The sequence below is a fragment of the Schistocerca piceifrons genome, chromosome 4, assembly GCF_021461385.2.
Source record: "Schistocerca piceifrons isolate TAMUIC-IGC-003096 chromosome 4, iqSchPice1.1, whole genome shotgun sequence".
NCBI classification, from domain to species: domain Eukaryota; kingdom Metazoa; phylum Arthropoda; class Insecta; order Orthoptera; family Acrididae; genus Schistocerca; species Schistocerca piceifrons.
In genome coordinates this window covers 263,189,607-263,202,711 of record NC_060141.1, presented here as the reverse complement: position 1 = coordinate 263,202,711, position 13,105 = coordinate 263,189,607, and the positions used below count along the sequence as shown (strand labels likewise).

Here is a 13,105-nt window from a genome sequence, read left to right as displayed (position 1 = left end):
CTATATGCATTTGTACAATCTCTATGGATTTTCTTCCTTTTTTATAGTATGTCCCAAGTAAGACCAGTATGTCTCGTGCCCAAGATTCAAGTAACAATGAATTAACTAAAAAAGAATAGATAATAGTAACATGAGGAGTACTGGTTTCATGTGGGTCTCCCAGTATCTTATATTACATTTTTGTACTTTTGGTTAAAGGTTTTATCACCAAAGTGTGTCAGTAAATAAAAATATATCTTTTGTTTCATTTCAGATGTTTTTGAATCAAAGGATCCTTTGCAGAATGGAAGTATTAAACTAAGCCTTGCAGAGGTATGTTTCATCATTGTACAGCAGCAATTAATTATTTTTTTTTCCAGCTGGGAGCTCTGAATGTAGCTATTTCAGTCCATTTGTTAGCAGTAGAGTTATTTTCTCATTAATTTACGTAGTTTCCACACAGTTTGAGTAAACTGACAATTCTACTTAGCTTGCAAGCAGTACCCATGTTTGTAAACTAGAATTTCAAGTAAATATAAAGTTTATCTGATGTTATATGAAATAAACTGGTCCATCAGCAGATCCAGCAGTAGAACAATAAAAACAGCAACAGGAGGCGGAAAAATTATTAATTCTGAATGCAAAAAACAATAATTATATTGGTAATTGTATTGGAGATGCAAACTGCAAAGTTATCTACAAACAAAGAGTGTTTAACAGAACTCCTGAGCATGTAGGAAATGCCATTGACAGTGACAGCAAACAGTGTGACATATAGTACACTGCTTCGTGGTGGGGGGTGGGGGGTGGGCGGAGGGGGGGGGGTGGAGGGAGGAGGGGGGGGGGGGGGGGAGGGCATTCTCTGGAATGCAGTGGTCTGACAAGGTGTCACCAACATGATCTCAAAAGCACCAGTCCCCAAGGAAGGACTGGATAAGAATTGGCACACATCACCATAGTCCCCATACATGAAACTGGTGAAAGATGATGTACCTCCAAATATTGTTGTACACTTCTCCAACCTCAAAAAACACACCAACCAAATGGTTTCACTATAATAAGGCCTCCTGCATCACTGTCTTGAGCAGAATTAAGTTATCAAGGATGGAACAGTAGCACCTGAAACTGCACATGTGACTTTGGGATTTGAGGAGCCAGGTGAGGTGACAGTTGACCATGTGCTTGAGAGTCTTGCCCTGTGACTGATAAGGGATATGCTCTGGTAGGCTTTAGAGTCAGTACAATCCTTGTCCGGTTTCCAAAATGGGATTAATATTACTTCCTTCCAAGTGGCGGCGTACTGTCCATCAAACCATATCTAATTGAAATAAGAAAGGAGTTTGCCTTTGTCTCTGGGTCACAGGTGACAGAGCATGGCATAATGAACCTGCTCTGTCCTGTAGCAGTGTCTCTGGCTGTGGACAAAGCTAATTCCAATTACCATATGGAAAATGAAAGATTGTAGACCTCCTCATTACAGATAAAGAAGTGGAGCCACGTCATCTTCACATCTGGAACTCTGGAGTTTGTCTACATGATGCAGTCTCAGTAAAAAAGTAATAAAATGTTCAAATAAAACCTGACCCATGTCTTTAGGTACTTCTACCAAGACGTCATTCCTCAACAAGGCTGTAAGGAAAGGAGTCCACCCTTGCCTGAAATCTGTCTCACACTCATGCAGTGGAAGTGGATCAATTAATGGAACACATGAATTCATTCCAGGAGTTCCTCTTCCATTCCTTTATAATTCCCTCACTTGTGCTCTCACTGATCTGAAGGCATGAAGATTTTCTGTAGTTGGACAGTGTTTGAATTTCCACAAAGCTGCACACTTGGTTCTGGCTGCCAAGCGATATTCTTAATTCTGTGAAGGAACATGCTATCATCTGAGATAGTTGCTATATTGGGGAACAGAATCAGCTGCAGCTCATTAGATAACACATGTGATATAGTCTACCATCTTCTGGGCACCTTCCTGTTGTTTGAAGATGGCCTGCTGACTGTTTTATAACCAGTCCGTCCTTTTGGAAGTATCCATCTTTGCCATCTCTTATTGACCACCATCCAAGTCAACAGATGAATCACACTGGAAAATGTCCACTAGAATGCAAATGTATGGCCACTTCCCACTGATCTGAGTTTGTAATATCTGGCGAGCAAAAATAAAAAAGAAGGTCAGTGGCTGAAGATGACCCTGTAGCTGCAGAAAATGTCACCTGACCAGAGTTCAAAAGGCAGATATTCTCTCAGTGGATGAGATGCTCAATAGTTTGACCCCTGGAGCAAGTGGTAGCTGAGCCCACTGCACAATGTGTGCATCGAAGCCACCCTTGAGAAGCAAAGGGTGGGGCAGTGCCCAGAAAAACTCTGTTAGTGCATCTGCATTCAATGGATCATAATGTGGAAGTTATTAAGAACACACAGTGATCTTAGCAGCACTCTGTCTTAAGGCCACAAGTGGCCCATCGGGACCACCCGCCTGCCATGTCATCCTCAGCTGAGGATGCGGATAGAAGGGGAGTGTGGTCAGCACACTGCGCTCCTGATCGTTACAATGGTTGTCTGTGACTGGAGCCACTACTATTCAGCTGAGTAGCTCCTCAATTGGAATCACAAGGCTGAGTGCACACCAAAAAACAGTGCATGGCGGCCCAGATGGTCACCCATCCAAGTGCCGGCCATACCCGACAGTGCCTAACTTTGGTAATCTGACGGGAACCAGTGCATCCACTGTGGCAAGGCCATAGCCACAGTGATCTTAGCTTTGTGAAAATTTCCACTGAAAGTATACTTCTATGGCCATAGTAACAGGCGCAGCAGAGGAGTAGCTTCTGTCATCAATGAAAACAGCCACACCAATCTTATCCCTGTCTCTAATTCTTCCAAATTAGATTTGTATCCCTTTAAATTCCACTGCAACACATAAGTCCTTGTGAGGGTCACCGAACTGTGATGATTGTCCTTGCCCTTCTCCCTCAGTGGTGGTGATTAACCCAGGAGGTCAGAAGGGACTGGCTCTCCAGTTCCTCCATGTGCTTATAAGTGTTCTTACAGTAAAATAACCTGTAGAAAGGGAGAGTGCTTGCTGATCCAAGCTTTAGCTGCCACTTCCACTGCAAATGACTTTTTGTGTGACTTTTTCCTTATCTATGGAAAGATTTGGTTACATAGGTGGAGGGGACGGCTTAGTGGGCCTCTAACAATGCACAGTGGTATGTGGCTGAGGTTCCAAGTCCATCGCTGATGACTTCCGAATAGTTTTGGGGTTCAGTGTAGCTTTTCCCCTCCAGCTACACTGACAAGTGCATGTATTCATACTTGAATCTGTGGTTTGGGTTTGTGTGGAGGCATCACAGGCTTCTTAAAGGCTGATGCAAAAGAAGTAGCAAACACCAGAGGTTGCATAGCTTTGAAAAATTTTTTAGCTTCACCATAAGGTACGCATCTCGTGACTTTCAACTCCAGAATTATCCTAACCTCATTACAAACTCTACACTTCCTACTCCATACTGTGTGATTCCTTGAACAATTTATAAATTTCAGGAAAAGTATACAAGAGTGACCTGATTTTCTGAGTTGTCTCTCCACAACTTCCATAATTAGTCATTCTGTTACATACCATAGTGGTATGATCAAATCTTTGGCATTTAAAGCATTACATTGGGTTTTGGACAAATGAGCAATCCTCAAGATGGATATAGTCTATAAGAATACATTCAGTTAACTCCACCATACTGAAGGTTAGAATAAATGTTGCAGTTTTCTCTAATATGCCATTGGCTCTCCTCGTATAATTCTTTACTTCTGTGATACTTATGCTTTTCCATTCTTCAAATAATTGCTGAGGATTCATTTCCATTATATCAGAGCAGGTAACAGTGTCTTTACAGAAATTAAGTGTGTTATGATACTACTCACAACAGGATAGTCATCTAATGTCTTGCAGCCGAGATGTTTAGGTATTTGGTGTGATATGGCAATTTTAACAATAAGTGATCCATTACAAAGGTGTTCAACACTTTTTAAGGACCAAGAAATGCCCTACAACCCCTTGTAACTGTAGAAAGTAGAGATCTCAAAGGTAGCCACTGTTCTCCTGATTACTGTGAAAGTATTATTGCAGACTAGTGCTCTGTTACTATAATCCTGAGTCTTTTTCTCGGGCAGACTGACCACCCAAGCTCTCGTTGTTGCATGGTGTATGTGCTTCCTGATGGTACACCTGTCCAGGAGTAGATCTGAATTGATGTCACCCCATAGGGATCCCCTGAGCTGCTGCGAAGACAAATGTTGATGCAGGCAGAACCCAGGGTGCCTGAGAAAGTCTTACACAACTGGGGGTGACAGGTGCCCCAGAGGTAACCCACTAGAGCCTGCTTTACCACAACAGCCATTCACCTAATCGGCACATAATACACTTGAGGTTGAGGTGTTATATGTATTCTTGCAGTCCAGGCAGTGAGGCCAAGGCTTTCATTCTCTGAAACACACAACATTCCACCACTGCACATATCGATGGTCCTTGAAGTATGCTCAGACTTTTTGTAGATCATGTCTGGCAATGTTGGCCAGTCACTACTCAGGAAACTCAGGGTTATTTTGCTCATACCCACCCACTGCTTGTGGAGTTCCCTGAGAGAAAAATGGCCCTCCCTTCACCAAGTTTTGGAATGCTCTTTGTTAGCCCCTTCAAGGACTGCCTGGCTTGGGTGGCCCTGCCATAGCTATACTACTGCCAGCATAACCCTTAGCATCTCAGACATGCAAACCCTCCTGCCCAGCACTGAGTTGCCTATGATAAGGTGTTGCCCCAAAGAGGGCATGATCATTTTATCGTGAAGGAAATCATTGAGTATCTCCCATTTAAATAAAAAAATAAATTTTCTGGGACTTCCCCGCTGATGGGAGAAATCTGGCCTAGAGTGGGACCTCATCTACTCTTTCCCTATACTCAGTACTTGTACTATTAATCTCAAGCTTCCAGTGATGGACTCATGTCATATCACAAGCTACAATTTATAGTAATATTTCCTGCCTTTTTTCTCAAACTGATTTAAAGGTGACTGATAGATTTCTAAACTAAGATTCCTCTATGCTTCATTGAAGAGGTATGGGACCTGCCTTGATTCCACTTTGCAGTGTCTAAGATTTTCATGTGAACAATATCTACTCATCCATATGTAAGCCCACCTCTGATGAGATCTTGTCCACAGTTAAGTCCTCAAGGCAAATGGGTCAAGGGTAACACTTGTACCCCCTGTAATATGGAATATGCACTTTTAATTCATTACATAATTTTGCTCATTTCTAAAAAGAATTCTCATGGGAGAGTCCCAGGAAATATTATGGCCCTACACTTGTTCTTCAGTTACTAGAGAGGCTCTGAAGTCTTCAGTAGGTGAAATTGATAGTAGGATGATTGACCTGGCCTGTGTTTATGTTTTTCAATTCAGACTGCTCCCTGCACCATTTTGTCCATACTTATGTTGAGTTTGCATCTCTCTGGACTTTGAATCTAGTTAGCCCATTAGTTCATGAACTCTGCAGTCATAAACCACAGCGTCTGCCTGGTTGTTCCACTCTTCTATACATTACTGCCAATGTCAGTGATCATAAACTGTGTTCTACCTACAAAGAGTTGAGTAGAACACTGCAGATGTAACACTGAAGAGCTCAAGAAGAAATACTGTAGCTATATAATGATTGTCTGTAAGGCTGTTTAGAAGAAAGGTGACACACCTGTGGCATGGTGAGAGTTTCAGCACTGTACTGGAGTCTAGATTAATGTGGTTCTTCACAGAACAGTGCCAAAATAGTGTCCAATATTTTCTCTGTTGCCAACTACTGTCACCAGTTCCCATAAGGACATCTCCAACTCCATGGTAGAAAAGTAGTTTGTCTTTTATCTGTGCATATTAGGATCTGGATTGGCCTGCCATGGCAATAACATTTCCGGAGGGGCCAAAAATGTTTTACTACATGATAATCCACATTTGATAATTTGGCTAATTTGTTTTGGCTCCTCTAGTGGTGAATTAGTGTACTGTTATGCACTGATATCAAAATGTACCAGAACTGGAAACATTTACCTGAAAACAAACAAAAATTAATTGTGTAACTTTATTTTGTGAGGTCATAATTAAAACATTGACAAACAATGGACTTTTATTCCTTTTTTCGTCTGCCTATTGTGTAACTTCATTTTGTAAGGTCATAATTAAAACATTCGCAAACAATGGACTTTTATTCCTTTTTTCATCTGCCTATTGTTTTACACTAAAAAACAAGACTATGCACCATGAAGTAATTGTTAATTCTGAATGGAATGAAAATCAGGAGATGTGATGTATAGGTACAGACAAACAAATGATTAAAATTTCAGAAAAATTGGACGATTTATTCAAAAGAAAGACCTTCACAAATTGAGCAGGTCAGTGATGTATTGGTCCACCTCTGACCAACCTGTAAGCATTTATTCAGCTTGGCACTGATTGATAGAATTGTTGGATGTCCTCCTGGGGGATACTATGCAAATTCTGCCCAATTGACATGTCAGATCATCAAAATCCTGGGTGGTTGGAGGGCCGTGCCCATAATGTTCTAAATTCTCAATTGTGAGAGATCCATCAACATTGCTGACCAAGGTATGGTTTGTTCAAAATGGTTCAAATGGCTCTGAGGCTCTGAGCACTATGGGACTTAACATCTATGGTCATCAGTCCCCTAGAACTTAGAACTACTTAAACCTAACTAACCTAAGGATATCACACACATCCATGGCCGAGGCAGGATTTGAACCTGCGACCGTAGCAGTCGCGCGGTTTCGGACTGCAGCGCCTAGAACCGCGTGGCCACCGCGGTCAGCTATGGTTTGTTAAGCATGAAGACAAGCAGTAGAAACTCTTGCTATATGTAGGTGGGCATTATCTTGCTCAAACGTAAGCCCGGAATGGTTTGCCAAGAAGGGTAACAAAGTGGGGTGTAGAATATCTTTGATGTACTGCTGTGCTATAAGGGTGCCACAAAATAATAGCAAAAAGGGTCCTGTTATGAAATGAAATGGCACCCCTGACCATCCGACCATCACTCTTGGGTATTGGCCCATACATTGGGTGACAGTCAGGTTGGTATCCCACTGCTGTCTGTGGCCTCTCTGGACACATCTTCAGCCCAGAATCTCATTGATGGAAGTAAAACTGTCTTCAGTTTGAGTTACACTTCAAACTGGGCTCTGATGACCAGTGAAGAAGTGCCTGGAGACACCCTGGACAGTCACGGGATTCCACCCTGGCTGTCGCTTGCCATACAGCCCAACAACCAGGAATGATGGTCTGGGGTGCCATTTCTTATCATTTGATTGCCATCTGCAGCACCCTTACAGCACAGCAGACCATTGACAATATTCTATGTGCTGTTTTGTTGCCCTTCATGGCAATCATTCCTGGCCTTACATTTCAGAAAAATAATGCCCGCGCACATGTGGTGAGAGTACCTCCTGCTTGTCTTCATGATTGCCAAACGCTACCTTGAACAGGAAGGTCGCCAGATCTCTCCCAGTTGAGAATCTTTGGAGCATTATGGGCAGGACCTTCCAATCAGCTCAAGATTTTGATGATATAACATTCCAATTGGATGGAATTTGGCATGTTATCCCCCAGGAGGACATCCAACAGCTCTATCAGTCAATTTCAAACTGAACAACTGCTTGTATAAGGGCCAGAGGTGTACCAAAGCATTATTGATGTGCTAAACTTGTAAAGAGCTTTCTCTTGAATAAATCATCCAATTTTTCTGAAATTGTTTTCATTTGTTTGTCTTTACATGTACATCACATTTAATGATGTGGTGCCTTGTGTAGGGTTTTTTTTGTCGTAGAGTGTATTATGAGAATCATTTAGACTTCTTATTTATTATTTATAATTCTTTACTGTTTCAGTGGCTGAAGACATCTTTAATGTGCTAACACACAGGAAGCTGCACTATCATCTTGCTCAATAAAATTGACCATGACGTGTGAATTCTGTAGTCTTGTCCTTAGCTAGACTGAGCTTAGAGCTCATTGTTATAGTTAGGTCGGCTGAAACTGATTGTGATTATTTTGAAAGTTCAGATATCTATATTTGTACATATTTTTTACAACAGTGTATGTATATTTTTTAATAATTGTACATATACAGTCATAAACATGTATGTGTGTGTGTGTGTGTGTGTGTGTGTGTGTGTGTGTGTATACATATACATTTTCCTCAATTTGTCAGTTTTTGTTGTAATTCTTGATTAGCAAGAGTACTTCTCTTATACTTAAATTTATTTTCTTCTTTTGACCATTAGTAGAACTTCTCCATAGAGATATGGCTTTAAAATAAAAAGATCAGGTACTTCAAACTATATTCCATGCTTCTTTCATAGTTGTGAGGACTAGAACACACAGTTCTGAAGACGGTACTAAATTTTTAGAACACGTAACAGTGTCTTGTGCAATAACATGCACCCTATCTCTTTTTCACACCCACCTGCTTCCCCAGTCACTGGTGACACCTCTTTCTTTTTTTATATCATTACATTTTCGCTACAAATACTGTAAATTGCAATAATAAATTAAGTACATATTGTATTCTCTTTGAATCAACTTATTTGTAACAAATCAGAAACAGCTCCTTTAGTTTTATTAGCAGTAATTCTTCCACAAATATGCTACGCAAGTAGTGCAATATATGAAACATATGAGTCAGTTAAATCAGATGATAGACTACCAAGACAGATTTGTTTTAGTTTTTGACTTGGTTTACTAAAATTTGTTATTGCAATCTTTCTTCTTACTTTTTCCACTTTCAGTTTTCCCCATCCTTACAGCTGTGTACTCACCTGTTACCGGTATCATATACATATGTTTTTTTTAGCTAATTATTTATGTCTTTGCCAGTCTGTGAGCATCATGTAGGCCTATTTCATGTTTCATTTTCATTGTATGTATCTACTCATCTCCTTAAATATTATAACTGATTTCTTGAATGCTATAATCTTTAACATGCTTTATAGATACTTCATTTGTTTCTGTATTTCTTACAGAAATGGATTTGATTTTAAAAGGTGCAACCATGTGATATTGACTGACATTTTGCCTCATTTAGTAATTGATATGGTGTCATGTTCAGCAATATCATTGTGGTTATTTATGTTAATATCACTTGGGATATGCACACTGAAGAAATTCCCAAAAGATACCTTCACGTAAACAACAAGCACACAAATGTAAAATAAAATCATGCTGAGAATGTTTGATTCCTGTTCTAAGAAGTGTTATGGTGACTCTATAGAATAAAATTACTATTATATATCCAGAGAACAGCAGTGTATTCTATGTTTAAATCCTCCATTGAGCACTAGATCAGGGAAAGAGAGAATACCTTGAGCTATTGACAAGGCATTTTTGAGCACATTATCTTCCTTTTCTCTGAACAACAAATATAAAGTACCTCTTTAATCAAGCATAATGTACCATTTGTATAATTAACATTCCAATAAATTGTAAAGTGCTGTTAAAAAGTGCAGTATGTTATCGTGGATAGCCACCTTGAAATCTAACTTTTTCAGTCCTTGGTACCACAATTTATAAATGTACAAAACTCATTATGAGATACGATGTACAAATTTTATGTGATTTATATTTTTTTATGTAACTTGTGATTTTCACTAATAACTGTAAGTGTAGAGTATGTAAAAACATAAAATTTGTATTATATTTTATACAGAATATTTTTGCATAAATTTGTAAATAATGTGTTATGCCTTTGAAATTAATTTGTAAATAAAATAATAAAAGACAACAGTAATTAATGTAATGTAATGATATATTGATTATACAGTGATGTACAGACACAAATACATATTCTAGAAACCACTATGCAGTACATAATGGAAGCAAAGTTACTTTGTCTAACTCTGAGACACTTTGTTCTATTCCAATGTACTAAAGTTTTAGAACTTTTCTTCTGTCAGGGAGATGGCTTGAACCAAACATTTTCAGATAGAATTACAATGAGAATGTTGTTTACTATGTAAGCAAGATGTGTGTGATGTTGAGGATGGAAATTGATCTTGTGAAAAATGCAACATGGAAGAAATAAAGAAGAAATGGCCACATTGGGACATGTAATTCATGGTATCTATGGGGTGGCTGATATGTTCCATTTACTATACTAAATGCATTGAATGCCAATGGTGAAAGAGAAACAAAGTTTTTGCTTCTTGGAATAATTGTTTGAAATAAAAAAAGGTGGTTGGAGCCAACTATGAACCAGTGTAACCCCTATAATCATCCTTGACCTCACTCGGGTCACAATATAAACATGTCATCACTTTGGGAGAATGAATATGAACTGCAGCTAAAATATTGTTCTTCAGAAAACTATAGGCAATTGTTTTATTCCAATAATATGAGCGTTATACCTATAAATCCAACCCATAATGTCTTATACATAAAGTAACCTGTGAAGATGAATGAAGTTATTCAAGCTTGCTTTTTCTCACCCTCATCTGACATTCCTAATGTATTTCATGTAGAATGCAAGGTAAAAGTCACACCAAATAACTTACAGAAACCAAAAACATATGAAGGATGATGCCCTACCAAAGAACTGCTCAAATTGTCAATGACAGGAGATAAGGAACAAGTAGACATTAAAGCAGGGATTTTGTGAATTTTTCAAAGTCAAGAGTGCTCCTGTTTAATGACTGACTGCGGAATTACATCAGATAGAGAATAATTGAAAATCTGCTTACAGAAGATTCAAGCAAAATCTATCACCTGACCTTAACACAGAATGCAGGAAACTGTGGAACAGATTGAAGTAAAATGTGTGCAACACACAAATCTTGTTGCAAAATTGGTAAAAAAAAAAAAAAAAAAAAAAAAAAAAAATCTGTGTTCGCTGTAGGTTTTCAAAGGTTGGCAACTAGAGCAAAAAGCTGAATGCAACTTGTGTGTGATGAAATGGTTGTTGTCTGTATTTGTGGTCTGTTTGTATGAAGAAGTTAATAGAAGTCATGTTGTTCATTTAGTGTGTATTTTATAATATTCAAATAAAGTGAACACAGCAGAGTACAAATGTGACAGAGTATTGGACCAGAACTCTTAAAAAAAGAAAGTGTAAAAATGGTGAACATGAATAATGTAAAAATATTGCAAAATGAGCAAAGAAAAGTTGCGAAGACAAACATGAAATATTAAAATGTAGAACAACACTTAGAAATGTCTCAGAAAAATGAAGAATTTTGTGGAAGGATTACTAAGATAATAATCAGTGAGAGATGGTAATAAATATAATGCTAATAAATAATAATAATGAATATATGCTGATGCTGTGCTTGTTCAAACACCACTTTGGGAATGGGGTAAAGGGAAGGAGAAGGGGGTGGGGGATGCACCAACCTTGGATCAAATCCACAAAGTGGTTTAATGATGAGGGTCAGTGTACCGGTTAGCCTGGATGTGGTTTTTAGCCGGTTTCCCACGTTTCACCAGGTGAATACCAGGCTGGCAATGGCAAGAAAAGTGTTTGTGAAGAAGAGAAATTTGTTAATACTGAATATACATTCAAGTGTTAGAAAGTATTTTCTGGAAGTATTTGTCTGGAGTGGAAGTGAAATGTATATGATAAACAGTTCAGACAAGAAGAGGCTGGAAACTTTTCAAATTTGCTGCAACACAAGAATGCTGAAAATTAGATGGATAGATCATGTAACCAATGAAGAGGTACTGAAGAGAACTGGAGCAAAAAGAAATTTGTGGCATAACTACTAAATGAAGGGATTGGTTGGTAGAACACATTCTGAAACATCAAGTGATCACCAATTTAGTACAGGAGGGAAGTGTGGGGAAGGAGTGTTCATTGCAGTTGACAAAAATATTACCTTTATTTATGCTGACTTTGGTAGTGACTGTGAAGCTATGTGGACACATATAACAGATCTAGTTGAAATCAAGCTAATTGTTAGCTGTTTTTACAGGCCACTGGATTCTACTGTGACAGTTTTAGAGTCATTCAAAGAAAGTCTATTCTCAGTAGTGTGGAAATACTTACAATATTAGTTGTCGGTGACTAACCTACCAAATGCAGACTGAGACATCTATGGATTCATTGCAGGGGCTACAGAAAAGCAGTCTTTTGAAGTACTTTTGAAAGCATTTTCTGGAACCTGTCTTGAACAGAGAGTCAAACAACTCACACAAAACTGAAATATTTTAGTCCTTGCAACTATATACAGACCTTACCTTCCAGTGGTTTCAGTACAGGGACAGGGACTAGTGATTTTTATGCCATCATAGTGATGGTGGTTACTACAATTACTAAATCAATCAAGAAGGGTAGGAGAGTATTTTTGTTAGAAAGAGCAGGTAAACATGAACAATGAATGGACTTCATTTAGTTCCAGTATGATGGACATACAGGAATTATGGGCAACATTTAAATGGATTATATATCACACTCTGAAGAAATATGTGCTGAGTAAGTGGATTCAGGACAGAAAAGACCCACCATGATTTAATAACAAAACGTGAAAAATGCTGAGAAAGCAAAAACTGTTGCACCCTCAATTCAAAAAAAGAATGCACAAATGACAACAGGTAAAATTTAGTAGAAATTATGTGTCTGCAAAGAAACAATGCCTGAAGCATACAACAACTACCACTGTCAAACCTTAAATAAGGTCTTGCTGAGAACCTGAGAAAATTCTGGTACTATGTACAATCACTGAGAGGATTGATAGCTTCTATCCAGCCACTCATTGACCAGTCTGGTATGGCAGTAGAAGATGGCAAAATGAGACATGAAATTTTAAATTTCACTTTTAAGAAATCATTTGTGCAGGAGGATGGTGCAAACATATAATCATTTGACCATTTCACAGATTCACCTACGGAAGACACAGTAATAGGCATCGCTGGTGTAGAGAAGCAACTGAAAGAGTTGAAAACAGGTAAGTCATCAGCTCTGGATGAAACCCCAGTTTTGTTTTACAAAGGGTACTGTATGGCTTGGCCCCTTACTTAGTTTTCATTTATCACAAATCTTTCACCCAGTACAAAGGGCCAACTGACTGGAAAAAAGTGCAGATGACTCCT

At 38.7% G+C, this 13,105-nt stretch overlaps 1 protein-coding gene across 1 annotated transcript in view; it reads left to right on the top strand.

Annotated features, from left to right (window-relative positions):
* The window catches only part of LOC124795276 (calpain-C), a 449,990-nt gene extending 440,211 nt beyond the window's left edge, over window positions 1-9,779 (top strand). The window contains exons 17-18 of the mRNA XM_047259222.1: window positions 254-312; window positions 7,916-9,779. Of these exons, the coding sequence (XP_047115178.1) occupies window positions 254-312; window positions 7,916-7,942 (86 nt within the window). The 3' untranslated portion in view covers window positions 7,943-9,779. The remainder of the gene's footprint in view (window positions 1-253; window positions 313-7,915) is intronic.
* The last annotated feature ends 3,326 nt before the right edge of the window (window positions 9,780-13,105 follow it).